Raw genomic sequence first — 20821 nt, 5'->3', positions numbered from 1 at the left:
TAGATGTGATCAGAGTGGAGGGATCTGGGGGGGATCTAAAGGCATGATTAGAGTGGAGGGATGGGGGGGATCTGGAGGTGTGATCAGAGTGGAGTAAATCTGGGGGTGTGATCAGAATAGAGGGAATCAGGGGGTGTGATCAGAGTGGAGGAATCTGGGGGGGGGGGGACTTTGGGGGTGTGATTAGAGTGGAGGGTATCTGGAGGTCTGTTTGGGATGGGGGTATCTGGGGGCTGTGATTGAAGTGGGGAGGTATCTGGAAGATGTGATCAGAATGGGGGTATCTGGGGGGTGTGATCAGGGTGGGGGTATCTAAAAGTTCACGGGTTAGGGGGTACAAATTACTTGCCTTGCCCCGGGCATGGACAACCCACACTACGCCACTGAGCAGAGGTTAGGTGTAAGTAATAAATAGAGAGCAGAGGTAAGGTGTGAGTAATATTAGGAGAGAGGAGGCCAAGTATAATGCCAGGAGAGGTCACGTGTACGTAATGATGGGAGAGAAGAGGTTAGGTGAAGGTAGCGTACTGTGAGCAGAGGTCTAGTGTAAGTAACACAGAGTATAGGTCAGGTGTAAGTAACACTAGAAGTGCAGATCAGGTCAAGTGTTTTACCCAGGACCAGAAGACTAGGGAGTGCTCAAGTCCTCACACTCCTTGTTCCCATTGGTGTATTCTGACCCCAACTCCCCAGAATGTTTCTTGCCACAAGGCTGTGCAGTAAACATTACACTGTACAGGCTCCTCAGCCACCCCAAAATTGTGCAACTGGTCTTCACAGCAAAAAGCAGGAAAAGGAAAGCTGCTTCACCTACCCTAGTATTGCTGCACATGTGCAATTGACTAGAGCAGGGGTCCTCAAACTACGGCCCGCGGGCCGCATGTGGCCCGCCAGGGTCATGAACCCGGCCCACCGGCCGGGATGTATCATTCACATTGTTTTTTTTTTTCCTGAATCACCTAATTAGAGCCAGAGGTTCTAATAGACTTCAGAAAAGGGTGGACCCGGGGCGCAGAGCACTGCGCCCTAGCCCACCCATTTGTGTGACAATAGCGAATGAAAATTCGCTATTGTCACACAGATCCTTCTCCTGGCCAATCAGGAAGCTGGTCCGATACTCGCTTCCTGATTGGCTGAAAGGCGAACTCATGCCATTGGCCGAGGAGGAGGCGGGAGGACTCGAGGAGACGCCCCTGCTGCAGATAAGTGCACTGACTGGTCTCTGCATTCAAGGGGGTATGGCACACTGGTCTGTCTGCATTGAATGGGGGCACGGCACGCTGGTCTGTCTGCATTGAATGGGGGCATGGCACGCTGGTCTGTCTGCATTGAATGGGGGCACGGCACGCTGGTCTCTCTGCATTAAATGAGGGCACGGCACGCTGGTCTCTCTGCATTGAAAGGGGGCACGCTGGTCTCTCTGCATTGAATGGGGGCACGCTGGTCTCTCTGCATTGAATGGGGGCATGCTGGTCTCTCTGCATTGAATGGGGGCACGCTGGTCTCTCTGCATTGAAGGGGGCACGCTGGTCTCTCTGCATTGAAGGGGGCACACTGGTCACTCTGCATTGAAAGTGGGCACGCTGGTTACTCTGCATTAAAGGGGGCACGCTGGTTACTCTGCATTGAAAGGGGGCACGCTGGTCTCTCTGCATTGAAAGGGGGCACGATGGTCTCTCTGCATTGAAAGGAGGCACGATGGTCTCTCTGCATTGAAAGGAGGCACGATGGTCACTCTGCATTGAATTCCTTCATATTTTTTTTCAAACTATAGTCCGGCCCCCAACAGTGTCTAAGGAACCGTGAACTGGCTCCCTGTTTAAAAAGTTTGAGGACCCCTGGACTAGAGAGTCTGTCAAAGCCATTGTGGGGTGGTTGAGATGCCTGCAGCTGGGGACATTCCAGTGACACTTGTTTTCCTGGGACAGACCCCTCAAAACAGGGACATTCCCCACAAAGAGGAACATATAGAAACCTTAATGTATATAGAAACTTAGACTATGGATGAATGTCTGTAGTCGGTGAGGTCATGGTCCAGTCTATATGCCTAATGACTAGACTGTAGCCACAAATAAACCATGTCTACTATATTGAATTAAATAGACCACCTATGTAAATGTGTGTAAATTCATAATGTTCCAAAAGCCAAAACCATAAGTAACATAATATAGAATATGATTAACAATTTGCACACATTTATGTCAGCACTGGAAACTTGTATAAAATGTGGCCTACTTAGCATATTTGACACCTACGGCTGCTCTATACTACTAAATTATTCTCAAAAATAGAAATGAAATGCAGGCAGTGAAATCTGTAGGGTTTCCACACACTTATGGTCAGTGGAGAAACGTCAACTTACAGTATATTGATTGTGGAAAAGTGCTCACTTATATTAGCAGTCAATGTATAGTGGCCATCTTATTGTACATTAGTGGTCAGAAAAATGTTACCTTTCACTGGTGGTCAGTGTAGTGGTGAAGGCCCCCTTGGATTTGTGGTCAGTGGGTGAAGCATCCCCTTACTTTGGTGGTCAATGGGAAGAATTATGTTTACATGGGAGGTCAGTGAGATAAAATAACCTTTTACATAAAGCTAAAAAGATCATTGATGTCACTGGTTAAATGTAAGTCAGAAATTGCTAAATGCTCAAGCAACCCCCTAGCAAAAACTAGAATTCTGGTTGATAAGTAACCCAGATGGTAGACTTAGTGTGCTCTGTCACCTTGTGGACAAAACAGAACACTACATCCATTTCAGCCATATGCAGTATTGTACATATTTACTTCTATAGCTATGCTAAAGGATTACATTGCTCTGTGTGTGAGTTACTGAACCAGTGATACGTGTTAGTTTTCATAAGGCCTGTGGGGTATTTTTGATTGTTAAATTACATAGAATTGATTAACCTTTCAAAATTTTTTAATAACATAAGGGATTTGCTAATACTCACCTCTGCACTGAGAACTGAATAATCAAACAACGCTGATCTCTTAGTTCTCCCCTCCGCTCTGAGCAGAAAGCCATGACTTTCAGTCGCTGGATCTCTGTTCTGCCACTCCAACCCTTACTGGAGTGCTGGGCTGGGGAGAGGAGGGAGCAGCTGGCTCAGTCTCCAAGCGGCGCAGTTAAGAGGCTGAGTCAGCTGCCAGCTGTAAAGTCAGGATCTTTCCTGACAGCAGGCTTTGGCCCACTGTCTGCTGAAAAGAACGAACTGCACGTCTGTGATGTGATCCATAGGAGAAGCAGGGGAGGACTGGGAAGGGGGGCAGGGTGGCAATTGCCCCCCGGGCCGCTCTGATTCTGAGTAAAAAGGCTGCACTAAGGGCTGGATTAATGTTGGGGCCAGACACTGAGTAAGAAATAGCAAGAAAGGGGGATATTTGGCGCAAGCAGAATGCCAGTGATCCTAGGGCAGTCTATGCTGGGCTGGGAGGAGGAGGGGAAGGGGGGTTTTTATAGTTCCAGTGAGAGTCCAAAAGATTCTGGTCCACTTGGATGGCTGCTGGCGGTTGAAGAGAGAAGCAACTCTCTATGAAATACAAGGGGAGAGAGAGGCCCAAAGTGCCGATCTAAGTGTAACAGTTTAAAACCTTTAATGTAGGATAAAAACAATATAACTCACAAGAGTGAAGTGGTAACAGGCATCAAGTTATATGTGGAGGTCCTGGGCATTTTTATATCCAGGGGGTCCCTTGGAGTTCTTAGCGGAGCCGGTCCTGGTGCAGGGGAGCGGCGGTCTCCTGTGGGGGACAGGAGACAGTCCTGGTCCGTAGCTGCAGTGGGTTGCTGTTCCGCGCGTGGAGGGGCCGTGACGTCCCTTCCTGGTGTGCAAAGCCTAGGACAATCGGCGACGCATTGTGGAGCATGCGCTCCTTTTTCAGGCCCCTCCACAGCAACCCACTGCAGCTACGGACCAGGACAGTCTCCTGTTCCCCACAGGAGACCGCCGCTCCCCTGCACCAGGACCGGCTCCGCTAAGGACTCCAAGGGACCCCCTGGATGTAAATTGCCCAGGACCTCCACATATAACTTGATGCCTGTTACCACTTCACTCTTGTGGGTTATATTGCTTTTATCCTACATTAAAGGTTTTAAACTGCTACACTTAGATCGGCGCTTTGGGTCTCTCTCTCCCCTTGCCAGACACTGAGTACAGCTGCTGATCGCCGCTACACAATGTTATATTTGCAGAGCTGCAGCGGCGCGGTATGAGTGTGCAGAGTACTCTACTGCACCCAGTCGGCACAATACTAACACAGTCACTTCCCTGTCAGGCATAGTTATCTCTGCCTGACAGGAGCTTCCTAGGCCCTGGCGTAATGTCATATATTTTTGGTAAACCTCCTTTGTTGCTATTAACATTTAATTATGTTACCACATTGCATCATTTTGTCTTGCTTCATAACATCAATATCCATTATAAAACCAGATGGGCATGAATGGTGAGCTGATTCGTTGGTTCAATGGGCCACTTAACTGGACTTGCCCCCTAGGCCTAAGGCTGTCAGCCCTCCCCTGAGGAGAAGCATGGCTAAAATAGCTTTGGCTATACTTCTCCTTTAATCTCTTATTGGCCTGCATTTGAACTGCTTTAAATGGATTTTTCACTCTCACATACTATTCATTAAAAAAAAAAAAAAAACCCAAGGTGCTCTATAAATGATGGCGGTGCAGAGCAAGCAACTCCCTGTGTTCATTGTGCAGCTGCTCACACAGAACTTAAGCAGGACCTGGAAGATGGTGATTATTGCTGTAGTAGTGCCAACTACTACAGTGATTTTTCAGCTTTCCCAGTGGCCCATCAGATATAAGATATGCATACTCACATTGTACCAAGCTGGGCCAATGTAACTGTGCTTATAATACCCGGAGTACAGTGTTAAGCCTATAATTTTTTTCATGTACATGCCCACAATGTTAAGTAACCTTGCAGTAGGAAATGTTAACACTTTTATACAAGTCCAGAGTTTAGTTTTCTGCTAGAAGATAGATTAATTAAAGCAGTATATTTGGTCTTCCTACTACCATCTGGACTCAACCACCTGAATTCCCATAAAAATTACCAACAATAAACTATGTTGAAATGAGGGCCTTGTACTGTATATCTGCATGTTCTTACATCCATGATCTGGTGTTACATTTTCTGAGCCACCTAGAACGAAAAATAACATTGGTTATTATTAGGAACAGGATATATAACCACCTAAATGAGTACCAGTTATTGTGATTATTATATTTATCCAGTGGTGTACCTAGAACCTTCAGAGCCCCAATGCAAGAAACCATGAAGGGCCCCCTGACCCCCGGACTTGGCCCTTCCTTCCCAGCCCAGTGGCTGAATGCCAGGGCCGGTCACAAGTTTGTGTGGTAGTTTTGCCACTGGTGTCGGAAGTTTTTCATTTTTCTTTTAAAGAAGATGTACAGCCAAAGCTTATTTGGCTGTACATCTCCTATGGATCACAGGAGTGCAGTTAGCTCTGCACTCCTGTGACCCATTTTCTGAAGTCCGCTTCCTGCTGATGGCACAGATGTCGGTCCAGGCACTGCATCATCACGACCACGGAGTCGGAATCCGCCAGGTGCCTGGACCAACACCCGCCTCAGCCTCTCAGCGAGCAGCTGAGCTGGCCGCTCCCCGCCCCTCCATGGCCCAGCAAACCAATGAGCAGGGAGCAGTGCTACCAACCTACCAGATTAAAATTTACTGACACGACACCCAAAATTTACTGGAACAGCCATGTTTTTACTGGCATTAACAAAAGTTACAAAATAATAGTTTTAAGTGCAAATTTCAGTATTTAGGCTACAAACAAGTACAATATGCAATTAGCAATGTGATTTAAGGTAGATATTAAAACAAAAAAAAACATAATTCTTATTTTATTTTCAATATAGTAATTAGCTCAGGAACAAGACTCAGGAGGGCAAGAAATTAGAATGGGCAGGGACACACACGTGAAATTGACTCTAACAATGACACTGACAGCAGTGTGCAGCAGCACAGATGATGATGACACCTCACCGACATGACACGTCCCCTCCTGCGTCTCAGTGGCAGTCTCTCTCCGCACCAGTCCAAAAGGCACTGACAGTTCCGCTCCCGGCTTGCCTTGCTCCCATCCTGCAGATCCGCACACGAGTCTCCGGTCCCTCAGCTCCCTTGTGCCATGTCATGACACACATGACACACCCAGGCACCGGCTCTGCCAGACGTGCCCCCCACCCACCAACCACACTATAGCAGCAGGGGCGTACCAAGGGGTTGGCCAGATTGGCGCCCGTCAGGGGCGCAGGTTGAGGGGGGGGGCGCAAAAAAATTGGAAGTGTTAGCAGTGATTTTTGCGTCCTCCGCTCAGCCTGCACCACCGGCGCCCCTAGGCAGCGTGCGACTCCAATCCTGGAGCCTTGTGTCCACTCCAGGCAGCAGTGCGGGCTCTCCGGAGCTCTGTCCACCCACACTCTCTCTCTGTCCCCACTCTCTCCCTGTCACCCCCCCTCTCTCTCTCTCTCTGTCACCCCCTCTCTCTCTGTCATCCCCCTCTCTCTCTGTCACCCCCTCTCTCTCTCTCTCTGTCACCCCCTCTCTCTCTCTGTAAGCCCCCTCTCTCTCTGTAAGCCCCCCTCTCTCTCTGTAAGCCCCCCCTCTCTCTCTCTCTTTCACTCCCCCCCTCTTGCTGTCACTCCCTTTCTCTATCTGTCACCCCCCTCTCTCTCTGTCATCCCCCCGTCTCTCTCTCTGTCACCCCCCTCTCTCTCTGTCACCCACTCTCTCTCTCTCTGTCACCTCCCTCTCTCTCTCTGTCACCCCCCTCTCTCTCTGTAAGCCCCCCCTCTCTCTCTCTGTAAACCCCCTCTTTCAGGGGGGGGGGGGCGCCGATACAGTTCCTCGCCAAGGGCGCTGGAGATCCTAGGTACACCTCTGTATAGCAGGCACTCGGATAGTCTTGGCCGGCACCAGAGCTGAGTTTCACAGCCATATTTTTAACTGCCATCCTTTTCCTTTTACTGGCAGAAGAAAAGTGCCCTTTTCTTACTGGCTGCCAGTAAACATACTGACGGTTGGCAACACTGGCGTGAAAGGGGCAGAGCAGAGAGCTGGTGACTGACATTCAGCAGCTCTCTGCTCGGGGAGCTGTCAGAACTCAGCAATCGGCGATGTTCAATCTCTCAGTTCTCAGTGTAGAGGCGCAGAGGGACAGAGGCAGCATCGGTAACACTTAGGCAAGTATAATCGGGGGGAAAACAAACAAACCCATACTTCTCTTTTAAAGCATGGGTAAAATAGGAGGGGCTGGAGAGCATTCTGGGGGGGCAGCATAGGAGGAGCTGTGGGGGCAGCTGTATATAAAGAAACCAATCTCTTCACCCCCCCCCCCCCCCCAGCTTCTCCTCCTCTTTCTCCCACAGGCAGCGGCTGCAGGGGGAAAATGGAGAGACCGGTTCCTATATGCTGGTGTTTTTCACTCTTTTTCTAGTCAGGGTTACCCTTGAAAGTATTTTCAGTCTGGAGGCACCCCAGTCTGAGGCTTTGTTCACATTACTCCATGTCACAGAATACGTGTAAAATTGCGTTTTTCTGACATGCAGACAAACATGTTGGGATGTCATTCATTTTAATGCTACCTTTACATATTGGCAAATATGGTGCATTTTCAGTGCAGCACAATCAAAAATTAGGTAAGGGAATTCTTCCCCTGTGTTTCTGTAGGGCAGTCAACTGAAATGAATTTGCTGCCCTATACGCAGCACATAGCTGCACAGATGTGAACTAAGGGCTTGTTCACATGTGAGGTGATAAAACCACATGCTTTATCTGTGTTTTTACCACCCCCAACTGTTCCCCCTGTAGCTGCAAAGGAAGCAGCTGGGGGTGTACACATGCTGTGGCTGGAAGTATACCCCCACGTTGGGACGATGGGAGAGTTTGATCACTGTGCAAAGCCTTCTCCAGCACATCCCAAAGATTCTCAATGGGGTTAAGTTCTGGACTCTGTGGTGGCCAATCCATGTGTGAAAATGATGCCTTATGCTCCCTGAACCACTCTTTCACAACATGAGCCCGCTGAATCCTGGCATTGTCATCTTGGAATATTCCCGTGCCATCAGGGAAGAAAAAATCCATTGATGGAATCACCTGGTCATTCAGTATATTCAGGTAGTCAGCTGACCTCATTCTTTGGTCACATGCAGTAACTTTCCAATAGGATAGTTACTGCATACTTAGTTTAGTTAGTTGCTTAGTTAATTCCAGGTGGCGATTTTTTTTATGGCCGAACAGTGTATAAGCACACACACACACACACACACACACACACACACACACACACACACACACATATATAAACACATATATATACATATATAAATGCACATACACACAGATAGCATTTTAAAAATTGCAGTACTGTACCTTAAAGCGATGTTCCAGCTGTAAAAAAAAAATACTGTACCTGCTGACTTTGAATATATAGACACTTACCTGTTCAGGGAGCCCATGATGTCAGCACCCCAGCCAACTTTCGGATGGGCTGCCGGGTACTGCCGCCGCCATTCCCTCTAAGGGAAACCCACAATGAAGCATTTCGGCTTCACAGCCGGTCACCTACTGCGCATGCTCAAAGCGGGCTACGCATTCTCATTGGCTCAAGGGCGGGGGCAGGAGAAAGGGGATGGAACTTTCGAGGGACAGCGCCACGGCACTGTCTCCCAGAAGTAGAGAAGGGTACTTGTCAAACACAGGTACCCATTCCCTCCTAAAAGGGGCCAAATGTGGCTCCGGAGGGGGGGGGGGAAGCAGATGAGCAGAAGTTCCATTTTTGGGTGGAACTCTGTTTTAACTTCCTGCCGGGTATTGCACTGTAGGGGGAGGAAGTGATCATTTCTTCGGTCTAAACAGTGAGACCAGCTCCCGCAGTGGCGATTTACAGTTGGGCTGAGGATCGGGGAGCTTGGTCTCAGCTGCCCTTGCCCCTCCTCCTATTCAGGCTTACTGCATGTGGCCAGGTCGCGATGGTGACTCCTGCGTCCCCTGTACGTATGCCCCTGTATTTATCCTGTATTTGTTTCCTTTAATCTGTTTCCTAACATAAATTTGCATCTGCATTTCCTGTAGAGTTTAATACACATTCTTTTTCCTAGCTTTACTGCTTCTTTCCAAAACCTGTTCATTATTTGTCCTGTATATATTGTCTGTGTCTGCAGCCTGTAGCATCCCATCAGAATGAAGAGTCACCTTCTATGTATACTGGTGTAAGAAAAAGTGTATCACAGAATCAGAAAATCAGAAGATGGCCTGTTTTAGACCAGCACCAACATAGCTGCAACCCACTATCACCTGCTATTCTCCCCAGGTAAATGTGATTAACATATTTATAGCCAAAACCTTTTTGTTTTAGATAGAGTAGGGGGTGAACAAAACCCCTGCATGTTATTTTTGCTGAATTTAAAACATTGGGTACATTTTCTTTCACTTCTTGTCCCAGAGACAAAACAGAATGTCAGAGCAAATCTGCCAAAGCGAGGGAAATTCCCTCTTAGACAGCGGTCCCCGGAACAGATGTCCCCATTGGAAGATTTCCCCTTACCTCTTTTCTCCTGATAACTGTCTTTTTTCGGATTTCCCCTTTATTTCTGTCTCAGTGACAAGGTGGCACCAGTAAAAACCCCTACACTAGGGGTGTCCAAACTATGGCCCTCCAGCTGTTCTGGAACTACAATTTCCATCATGTCTAGTTATTTCTGTGAATGTCAGAGATTTACAATGCCTCATGGGCAACAGCTGGAGGGCCGTAGTTTGGACACCCCTGCCCTACACATATAGAAGGGGCATGTATGCGTGTGCCTGCAGAGCAGGGAATGCCTTGGCTGCTTATGATTGGTGTTGTGCAGTGGCAGCTTTCTGGCAGGAAAGGTCAGGTGGGTTTGGACTGAATCTCCCCAATGGGTAAGCAGACAGCAATACAAACTTGGCAGAGGGTCTAATCCTCCCTCACTCTTTCCAAAATGAAGAAAAAAAAGAAAAGAAAATAAAAGAAATAGAGGAAAAAAGTATTTTGCTAGAGATACACTTTAACACACACAGCACTGTAGTTCTTTGTGGATGTCACATGACATCCTCCCGAAAAACGTGCCTCTCGCCCCCGGGGCAATCTGTCACTGGCTGTGCCCGATGCCAGTGTCTACTGATCGCTCTGACCAATCACAGCAGATCACATGACAGTTGTAAACAATGGATAGCTTCCTTTCATTCCCTCCATTGTATACAATTATGTTGCTAGCTGTGATTGGTCACAATAAACACATGGTACAAACAGGCCAATCACAGCTTATCTGTACCATGTGGTTAGCTTTGACCAATCAGGGTTGGACTGGCCTATCGGGATACCAGGAAAAGTTCCCGGTAAGCTGACAAGTCCCTCTGCCCTGGGGCTGGCTGAAAATCAATGACACCTGTAAAAAAAATGGCTGCGGCCGGCCCGACTTGTACACTGTGCATGGGCCGCTGCCGCTCAGGAAAGTCCGTACACGTTCGGCTATTCTCGGGCAGACAGTGCATGCGCAGTGATGTAATGGTGCCTGGCGGCACCATTTTTAAATGTAAGGCGCCTCACCAAAAGGTAAATGAGACCCCTCCACAGCCCCTACATCTCCTCAGAGATTCTCCTGTACCATGCCCACAGCGCTGCCTCTCCTGTACCATGCCCGCAGCACTGCATCTCCTGTACCATGCCCATGAAACTGCATCTTCTGTACCATGCCCGCAGTCCTGCATCTCCTGTACCATGCCCGCAGCCCTGCATCTCCTGTACCATGCCCACAGCACTGCATCTCCTGTACCATGCACGCAGCTCTGCATCTCCTGTAGCATGTCCGCAGCCCCTGCATCTCCTGTACCATGTCCGCAGCCCCTACATCATGCCCGCAGCCTCTGCATCTCCTGAACCATGCCCGCAGCCCTGCATCGACTATACCATGCCCTCCGCCTCTGCATCTCCTGTACCATGCCCATAGCCCTGCATCTCTTGTACCATGCCCGCAGCCCCTGCATCTCCTGTACTATGCCCGCAGCCCCTGCATCTCCTGTACCATGCCCGCAGCCCCTGCGTCTCCTATACCATGTCCGCAGCCCCTGCAACTCCTCTACCATGCCCGCAGCCCCTGCATCTCCTTTACCATGTCCACAGTCCCTGCATCTCCTCTACCATGCCTGCATCCCATGCATCTCCTGTACCATATCCAGAGCCCCTGCATCTCCTGTACCATGCCCACAGCCCCTGAATCTCCTATACCATGCCCACACAGCCTTTGATCACCTCCTGTACCACATCTGCACTTTTACCCTTTTACCACTTTTAACGGGAGTTTGCTCTTATACAGTATATATATATATATATATATATATATATATATATATATATATATATATATATATATTTAAAGCCCTAAATGCTTTCATATCTGCCTTATCTATAATACACTCTTCAAATGTGCTTTAAAATGCATGGCTTTCTCTTTTATGAACAAGAAAATAATGACATTATGCTGTTGGGCTGGTATAATAATGCTATGAGGCTGGAATGAAATTATTTTCAGGGCTGAATTTTATTCCCAGTCCGGTCTTGTGACCAATCACAGCTAATCACAACAAAAGACACTGAATGAGCTAATTTCATTCAGTTAAAATGGTTGCTTATACCAGTCAGGGGAGGCTCTGCTTCCCCTGACAGCTCGTCCCTGCACCAGTTGAAAAAACAACTACTCCCATATGTCTACCCAATCCTTTGAATCTATGTCAGGGAAATCCTCCTGCCACTTAGAGTATAGCCTCTCAAGGCCAAAATGGACCAAGGGCATTAGCGCCTTATAAATGTTAGATAAGGGTTTGTCCAACTGATTGTCTCCTAATAGGGATTCTAAATTAGACTGAAGGAGAGTTACAGGTTGAGAGCTAAATTGAGTGGCAAAAGCATGCCTAACTTGTAGGACCATGTACTATGCCCGCAGCACTGCCTCTCCTGCACCATGCCCGAAGCACTGCATCTCCTGTACCATGCCCGCAGTCCTGCATCTCCTGTACCATGCCCGCAGTCCTGCATCTCCTGTACCATGCCCACAGGCCTGCATCTCCTGTACCATGCCCGCAGCCCTGCATCTCCTGTACCATGCCCGCAGCCCTGCATCTCCTGTAACATGCCTGCAGCACTGCATCTTCTGTACCATGTCCGCAGCCCTGCATCTTCTGTATCATACCCGTAGCCCTGCATCTCCTAGCTTGTAGGAATCTAAAGAATTAATGATTGGGTAACTCAAACTTTTGTTTAAGGGCATCAAAGAAAATAAGAGCACCATCCACACATATGTGTTCAATCGTTTTGACACCTTTAGAAGCTCATGATCCCGAATCTGGGATAGATAAAAACGCAGATAATAAGAGATTTAGCCATAGGGGGGTGGCAAGGTACAAACTATGCATTTCTTCCTGATGCTTACAAACTTGTTCTTGCCATGCCAGAAATCACTGCTTTCATAGAGAGCATGAGGTGGAATGCAGCCTGGGGATCCCTAAATAACGCATTCCTCAAAAAAACATAATACCCAAGAAAGGCAGCCTCCAAGACCACTGAGGCATTTGTGTCATCTGAGATCACCCATAGGCTGCATAGTAGTATTTATGAAGATCTGGACAGGCCAGTCCATCCTGTGTCCAAGGGCTTCAGAGAATTGTTTTGCTAAATCTGGGAGTGGTATGTCTCCATATAAAGGAAGAGACAATGGTGTTGAAAAGCTTGAAAAAAGTGTTAGGTATCCAGGTTGGAGCATATTTATTGACATTTTTTATTGCGAGTCAATCTAATTTCTTTCTTCCTTTTTTTTAAATAGAAGACACAGTGTCTCTGCTATGCCGTACCTGGACAGTAGAGCACCTCAGAATATGTCTAACCCAGCTAATGTTGTACAGCAGCTTTCTCCCACCTTCAGAAATCCAGGTATGGCACCAGCAGAGTTAAAGTTGTTGTAAACCTCAATCATGAAATCTGAGTAAAGCACATACTTTATATCTGTAGTGTTTACTTGTCTCTCCCAAAAGCTTTAAGTGTAGTTTCTCTCTGGTGCTTCATTCTGTTATCAGCATGAGTCGCTTCTGAGAAGTTTTCGTGACACATTAGATACATTTGTGTCAGAGAGAAGAGCTCATTACAAAGCTTACCTGTTCACAAAATAGTTCCTCCAATCAGCTCTCACACAGTGTCCCAGACCTCTAGCTGTAACTCTCCACCCCTCTTCTGTGATACTCAAAAATGCAGAAAGATTTTATCTAAAATCAGCACTTTCGAAGGGGTGTACGAAAGAGAAGGCTGTGGACAAACAAGTGAAACTTATATAGGAGGATTTGTTTAATCTCTGTGTATCATCTGAGGCCATTTACTTCACTGGGTAGGGTTTACAACCACTTTAAGGTGTAATATAGTATACAGGTTCAGATAGACAACTCAAAAAAAGAAAATTTGCTGACTGGTTGAAAATATAGACACCTGCTTAGGGCATTAAATATGAGATTATTTCCGAGTATAAGATACTAATCCTCAGAAATCTTATTTCCTTGCTGACTATGATAAAATAAATGTGTTTACCATGTTTCCCCGAAAATAAGACCTACCCTGAAAATAAGAACTACTGTTATTTTCAGGGGAGGGCTGCAATATAAGCCCTACCCCCAAATTAAGCCCTAGTTTACTGTTTGTAAAATCCTAGAATCCACTTTATTAGTGTTTTATATAATATTCAGTGTGTTTCTGTAATATAATAGTGTGAAATACCTTCTGTACAGTGCTGCTCGGCACTCAGCTGATCACCTGCTCTGCTCTCCTTCTCGTCTCATAGCTGTCAGCAGGGGATCTCAGCCCCTCCCCTCTGCAGTGTTCAGAGCGGGTCACAGAAGCGCTGAGTATTATATTATAATTGTGTGAACTACCTTCGGTACAGCACCGCTCGGTGCTTCCGTGACCCCCAGCTATCAGCGGGGAGAAGAGGAGGAAGAGCAGCGGGAAATAAGCTGAGTGCTGAGCGGCGCTGTACCAAAGGTAATTCACACAATTATAATATAATGCTCGGCGCTTCTGTGACCAGCTCTGAGATCCCCTGCTGACAGCTATGAGAAGAGAAGGAGAGGAGAGCAGAGCGAGAGATTAGCTGAGCACCGCTGTACTGAAGGTATTTCACACTATTAGATTACAGAAACACATTGGACATTATATAAAATAGTAATAAAGTGGATTCTAGGATTTTAAAAACACTTTTACTCGGTTCACACAGGGGATTCCTGACAGGCAGGGAGGGAGAAACGACAGCACATTACATGTTAAGACCTACCCCGAAAATAAGCCCTACTGTGTATTTTAGTGCCCAAATGAATATATGACCGGGCTTATTTTTGGGGAAACACGGTAGTAGCCATGGGTTGATGTATTTTGAATATCACTATACTTCTTATTAAAGTGAATTGGTCACCTGCATTAAGTATACTTAAGTATAAAGTTTACCTCCCCTGATTCCAGGACCATGAAGTCCTTGACTTCTTCAGTTCAGTACTAAACCCCTCTCCTACCTAAATAAATTACAATATCCCATAGTTTGTAGATGCTATAACTTTTGTGCAAACCAAAATCCAAACCAAATCAATACACGCTTATTGGGATTTTTTTTACCAAAAAATATATAGTAGAATATATGTTGACCTTCCTAAACTGATGAAGGAATGTGATTTCTTTTTTCCATTTTTTGTATTGGATATGTTTTATAGCAGAAAGTAATAAATATATATATATATATATACATAGATATATATATATATATATACACAGTGCCTTGCGAAAGTATTCGGCCCCCTTGAACTTTGCGAACTTTTGCCACATTTCAGGCTTCAAACATAAAGATATAAAACTGTAATTTTTTGTGAAGAATCAACAACAAGTGGGACACAATCATGAAGTGGAACAAAATTTATTGGATATTTCAAACTTTTTTAATAAATAAAAAACTGAAAAATTGGGCTTGCAAAATTATTCAACCCCTTTACTTTCAGTGCAGCAAACTCTCTCCAGAAGTTCAGTGAGGATCTCTGAATGATCCAATGTTGACCTAAATGACTAATGATGATAAATAGAATCCACCTGTGTGTAATCAAGTCTCCGTTTAAATACACCTGCACTGTCATAGTCTCAGAGGTCCGTTTAAAGCGCAGAGAGCATCATGAAGAACAAGGAACACACCAGGCAGGTCCGAGATACTATTGTGGAGAAGTTTAAAGCCGGATTTGGATACAAAAAGATTTCCCAAGCTTTAAACATCCCAAGGAGCACCGTGCAAGCGATAATATTGAAATGGAAGGAGTATCAGACCACTGCAAATCTACGAAGACCTGGCCGTCCCTCTAAACTTTCAGCTCATACAAGGACAAGACTGATCAGAGATGCAGCCAAGAGGCCCATGATCACTCTGGATGAACTGCAGAGATCTACAGCTGAGGTGGGAGACTCTGTCCATAGAACAACAATCAGTCGTATACTGCACAAATCTGGCCTTTATGGAAGAGTGGCAAGAAGAAAGCCATTTCTTAAAGATATCCATAAAAAGTGTCATTTAGAGTTTGCCACAAGCCACTTGGGAGACACACCAAACATGTGGAAGAAGGTGCTCTGGTCAGATGAAACCAAAATCAAACTTTTTGGCCACAATGCAAAACGTTATGTTTGGCGTAAAAGCAACACAGCTCATCACCCTGAACACACCATCCCCACTGTCAAACATGTTGGTGGCAGCATCATGGTTTGGGCCCGCTTTTCTTCAGCAGAGACAGGGAAGATGGTTAAAATTAATGGGAAGATGGATGGAGCTGAGTTGTGTGTTGAGTTATTTTGAGAGACAGCAAATTTACACTGTTATACAAGCTGTACACTCACTACTTTACATTGTAGCAAAGTGTAATTTCTTCAGTTTTGTCACATGAAAAGATATAATAAAATATTTACAAAAATGTGAGGGGTGTACTCACTTTTGTGAGATACTGTATGTGCCCCACTCAAATTCTCAAAATATATCATGTGTGCATTCGCCCTCTCCTTGTGTCTAGGTTTACTGCTCCCTATATTACTGATTTATTCTTTTTTTTTTTCTTTTTAAAGCATTGTCCAGTTCTAGGCCTGCGTCTATGTACGTTACTTGGCATCCAGTAAGTAATAACTGAACTTCTGACATTCCATGCAACTTATCCAATGACTTACATAATAAACGTCTATATGTCTATACAGGAACCACAATCCTCCTTCATTTCTATATGTCAGTTTCTATTTTTGAATAACACCAGATTCAGAGAAATGATACAAACCATTATTATGTTAGACATTTTAATTTCCTTAATATTTTACTAAAAGTAATTTATACAGTTGTGTATGATTTTACTAAATTTCAGAAATCATAAACAAGTTCAGTAATCTTATCTTTCTCATTTACAGAGCAGGTTGAATACAGATAGTCCTCTTGTAAATCTTGTGGCCCAGAAGACTGCCCGTTCCAGACGTGGATTTAAATTCCTCAGTCACATTCCCTTTACCCTTGATGTTCTGCGGGTGTAGAAGAATACTGTATGTCTTGTCATAGGTGTGCAGAGGGTAAGTTAAACTGCATCTGTGCCCAGTAAAAAGGATTTCTCTCTTTTTTTTTTTTTAAATCCTGTTTTTTTTCTAACCAGGCACCTCTTGCCAGTTAATCTCCAGAAGAACATTTTGAGTTAGTCGGCTCCTATTTTCCTAAGAGACCAAGGGTACTAGGAGGTCCCTGCTGAGTGTATAGTGCCAAGCACTGGCTGGCAGGAATGTAGATGGTATGTGCCACCTAGGTTTCTCACAAACATATGGGGGTTAATGGGTTAATGGCTGATGTGGAGAAAACAAACATTTTGTTTTCTCAGAATCCTAATAGGGTCTGTTCTGGGACCTAAAACACAGAGACTTTGTAGAGCTTTGGATGAGATAAAGCCACCATTTCAAGGTCTACATCTTACTTGGTAGCCAGACCTCATTGTTAGTCTCAGCTGTGCACAGGCTTTTATATACAGCAAGCTGACGGATGCTCAGGACTCTCTCTTGTTCCCTCTGCTCCAGGATCCTGCTGCTGGGTGAAAAGGCAGAGTGCAGACAGAACTATAAAAAGGTACAAGTACAGCCTGGTTGTTTGGGAGAACCCATTAGAGAGCATTCTGTTAGTCAGAAACTGGCCTGGGCTAGTTCGTAGCTCAGATGAGCAGATATTTTGTTAGTTTTATGCTAAGTACTTGCTGTACAAAGCCCCCCTGCATTGAAAAATGCATTTGTTTGCCACCTTGCTGAATAAAAGTGTAGGATAAACCTGCTTGGTCTGCGTTTGTCTTGTGCAAGGTTTACTACTGCCAATACCATTGGATCAGATCTCCCTTACAATAGACATGCACGCTCATGCAATACAGATGTCTATGGCCTGATCTGTAGGAAAAATTACAGTTTAAATGGAGGATTATGCACACTGTAATCCAGCACTATTTTAACCACTTTCGGACGTATATACTGCGGTACGGCTGCGCAAAATCATGTACATGATCTTGTGCACAAGATTTTGGCTACATGCCGATCGTTCGGCGGAATAACAAAACTACGGTCGGCCTATGTAAACAAGGGAGTAAAAGCTGTTTCAGCTAAGCTCAGTCAAGCTGAAACACATATCTCTCTTTTCCTCTAGAGCATCCACTCCCCCCACAGTAAGAAAGCACTGCCTAGGAGCACACCTAACCCCTTGATTGCCCCTGGTGTTATCCCCTTCCCTGCCAGTGTCATTTGTACAGTAACTGCATTTTATTTTAGCACTGATCACTGTATTGGTGTCACTGGTCCCCAAAAAGTGTCACTTGGTGTCAGATTTGCTAGTAAACACAATAAAACATAAATAAAAAGTCCCTAAATATATCCTAAAGTTGTAGATGCTATAACTTTTGTGCAAACCATTCAATATACACTTATCAGGATTTTTTTTACCAAAAATATGTAGCAGAACACATTTTGGCCTAAAATGATGAAACAATTTGATTTTTTAAAAAAAAAAAAATTTATTGGGTATGTTTTATAGCAGAATGTAAAAAAATATGTTTTGTTTTTTTTTTTAAAAATGTTTTTTTCTTAAATAAAACCTGCGGAGGTGATCAAATACCACCAAAAGGAAGCTCTATTTGTGGGAAAAAAAGACATCAATTTTATTTGGGTACAGCGTCGCACGACTACGCAATTGCCTGTTCAAGCAATACAGTGCGGTATCGCAAAAAATGACCTGGTCATTAAGGGGGTAAAATCTTCCAGGGCTGAAGTTGTTATAGTCTGTGACAGCTTTATAGCACATATCGTACTTCTGTTTACGTAAAAAAGGATGATATGGTGCGCAGGTCCCTTGTGTCCTGAAGGGTATGACTGAATACCTCTGTGACCTAAAATTCTGTCATTCTAATAATATGTTTATCATCTTCTACAGGTAGACATCATGATTCATGAACAAGCTACACAGCACGAGAAGAAAATTGTGTATACAACAATATCTAACTTATCAAATTGTCCATTTCCCACATCAATCAATCAAATCCTTGGTTTAATTCTTGTACATTCTATTCGAAGAATAAAAGGGAGGATGTGGTTTCTAGTGGCAACAATAGAAATGCCTTTTTTAACACCCAAACAATACTCATAGTATACGAAGATGTAAGAGAGATCATCTTTCAGCATTTGAATGTAGTCTAACTAATGGGACCAAATGGTTGTCTTGTTGAATGTTGCTCTTTTCACAAAAGTTGTTTCAAAAGCTTTATGGATGTTTCAGTAACAAAACAGTTAGCAAATATCTCTCAATTCTCCTCCCAGCTATATAGGGAGTGCCAAGTCTAGCAAACCGATATTACGGCTCTACAGAATGTGAAACATTTTAACTATATATTCATCTACAAAGTATGTCTTTTAAACTTTTTAATGAAATGATACATCATAGGTACACCAGGAGTGGCTAGAAGTGAAATACAAACCTGGCCAAATCCCTAGTTTTAGTTCCAATCATTATTATTAATAATTGCCAGGTAATTATTATTATTACTATATAGGATTTATAAAGCGCCAACAGTTTACAACTTGAGGATAGACAGTACAAATACAATACACTTTCATACAGTAGGAATCAGAGGGCCCTGCTTGCTAGAGCTTACGATCTAAGAGATAATTTAGGTAATAAACCTAAAGGACTGAGCAAAACTATGTTAAAATATATCAGAAAATATTTTAACTTGTAAAATTAAAGTATAACTAAAGGCATTTATTTATTTTTTTTTTTTAGTTTTGGATAGGGTAGAGAAGGATTAGAACAGCTGTCAGTTTCTATTGTTGTCTTTACTCCAATAAGGGAAATTTACCTTCTCTATTTGTCCTGTGTACCGTTACCATTGAAGATGAATGTGAAAGTAAAGCCTACATTTTGGGTTGTTCGCCGAAAAGTAAAAGAGGAGAAAACTTTCAAGGAGGGCACTCATTCTGGTGACAACCAGGGATTCCCCCACATTAACCTCATGGCGCCAACAGTACGCAAATATACAACCTCTTGGTCGGTAGGCCTTAACGCTGAGTGGTTGCAAACTTGCACACCATAATTTGAATACAGCTTTGCTGAGAGTGTGGACCCTGCACGCTCCCAGCACAGTTACCGGCAGCTAATGCAAAGCTACTTGCGATTGGGAGCTTTCCGATTATGTGACCGCTGTGACAGCCAATCACGGAGGTCACATAATCATAAACCCCTCCCTACCTCCTGGCGTCTGCAACCCCTTAAAAGGTCTGGAGATGCCAGCGTCAAGAGGTTAAAGAAATTTCCTATCACTTCCTGTTTTGGTTAAGGGACAGAAAGTGAAGAGAAATCTCGCCTTATGACACAGATGGGGGAAAAAAAAAACAACCAACAGAGCTTATAACCATCCCTTATATTATGCAAAAAATAAAAAATAAATGAAACATTATCAAATGAGTTTAAAATAAATATGTAACAAAACAGTTTGGTGTCTCATTTGTATACATTTTGCAATATCTTTCTTACTGTATACCCAATGAATCTTGACTGCCATTCATTTTGATCTTGATGTTACACTTTTCTTAAAATGCATACCATATTTATTGCCCATGTAATTCATTGTTTTTTTAACTAACAATAAATTCATTTGGCATGTTTGCATCTGTTTGCAGGTTAAGATTTCCACCATTTCTAGATGCTTAATGAAATTTTAACTCGCTGCGATTCAGGGCACATATTCAACACATCCACATTTCCCCCTTGTTATGACTTTAGAGACCCTACAAGTAAAAAAATAAAATAAAAAATGTCTATTGACCTGCCAGAAATGCACACAGCTACTAAATTCCCTTGTGGACTAATAGCACACAATCTTTTTGTTGACTGCTTGGTGTCAGCCCTGGCCATTTGTCTTTTGGGGAACTGCTCCTCCTCAATCTCTCACTCTCCATGACATAGGCCTCTTGAACCTGGGTGAAAAAAAATGCTGAATTTGTAGCCATGTAGATTTGTTTTTATGCATCTGAACACAGGTGCCCTCTTGTATGTGAGATAACGTGCACACAGCTGCCTAAAGATCCATGATGCAACAATTTATTGAGAGTAGAGTGGGAGGAAACTGGAATACCTGGAGAAATACCTGGCAAGCATAGGGAGAACATGCAAACCTCATGCAGATAGTGTACTGTGCAGCAAGGCA

General features: G+C 44.4%; 1 protein-coding gene across 1 annotated transcript in view; it reads left to right on the top strand.

Moving 5' to 3' along the window:
- The window catches only part of LOC309565970 (lamin tail domain-containing protein 2-like), a gene marked incomplete at its 3' end in the record, with an annotated part of 116136 nt that extends 97564 nt beyond the window's left edge, over positions 1-18572 (top strand). The window contains exons 5-7 of the mRNA XM_082270997.1: positions 9205-9353; positions 12883-12989; positions 18553-18572. Coding sequence (XP_082127123.1) covers positions 9205-9353; positions 12883-12989; positions 18553-18572 — 276 coding nt within the window. The remainder of the gene's footprint in view (positions 1-9204; positions 9354-12882; positions 12990-18552) is intronic.
- Between the last annotated feature and the right edge of the window lie 2249 nt (positions 18573-20821).

The sequence above is a fragment of the Pelophylax lessonae genome, assembly GCF_965119305.1.
Source record: "Pelophylax lessonae genome assembly, chromosome: 10".
NCBI classification, from domain to species: Eukaryota; Metazoa; Chordata; class Amphibia; order Anura; family Ranidae; genus Pelophylax; species Pelophylax lessonae.
Note: the sequence above shows the minus strand (reverse complement) of the source record. Positions and strands in the feature narration are given on the sequence as shown.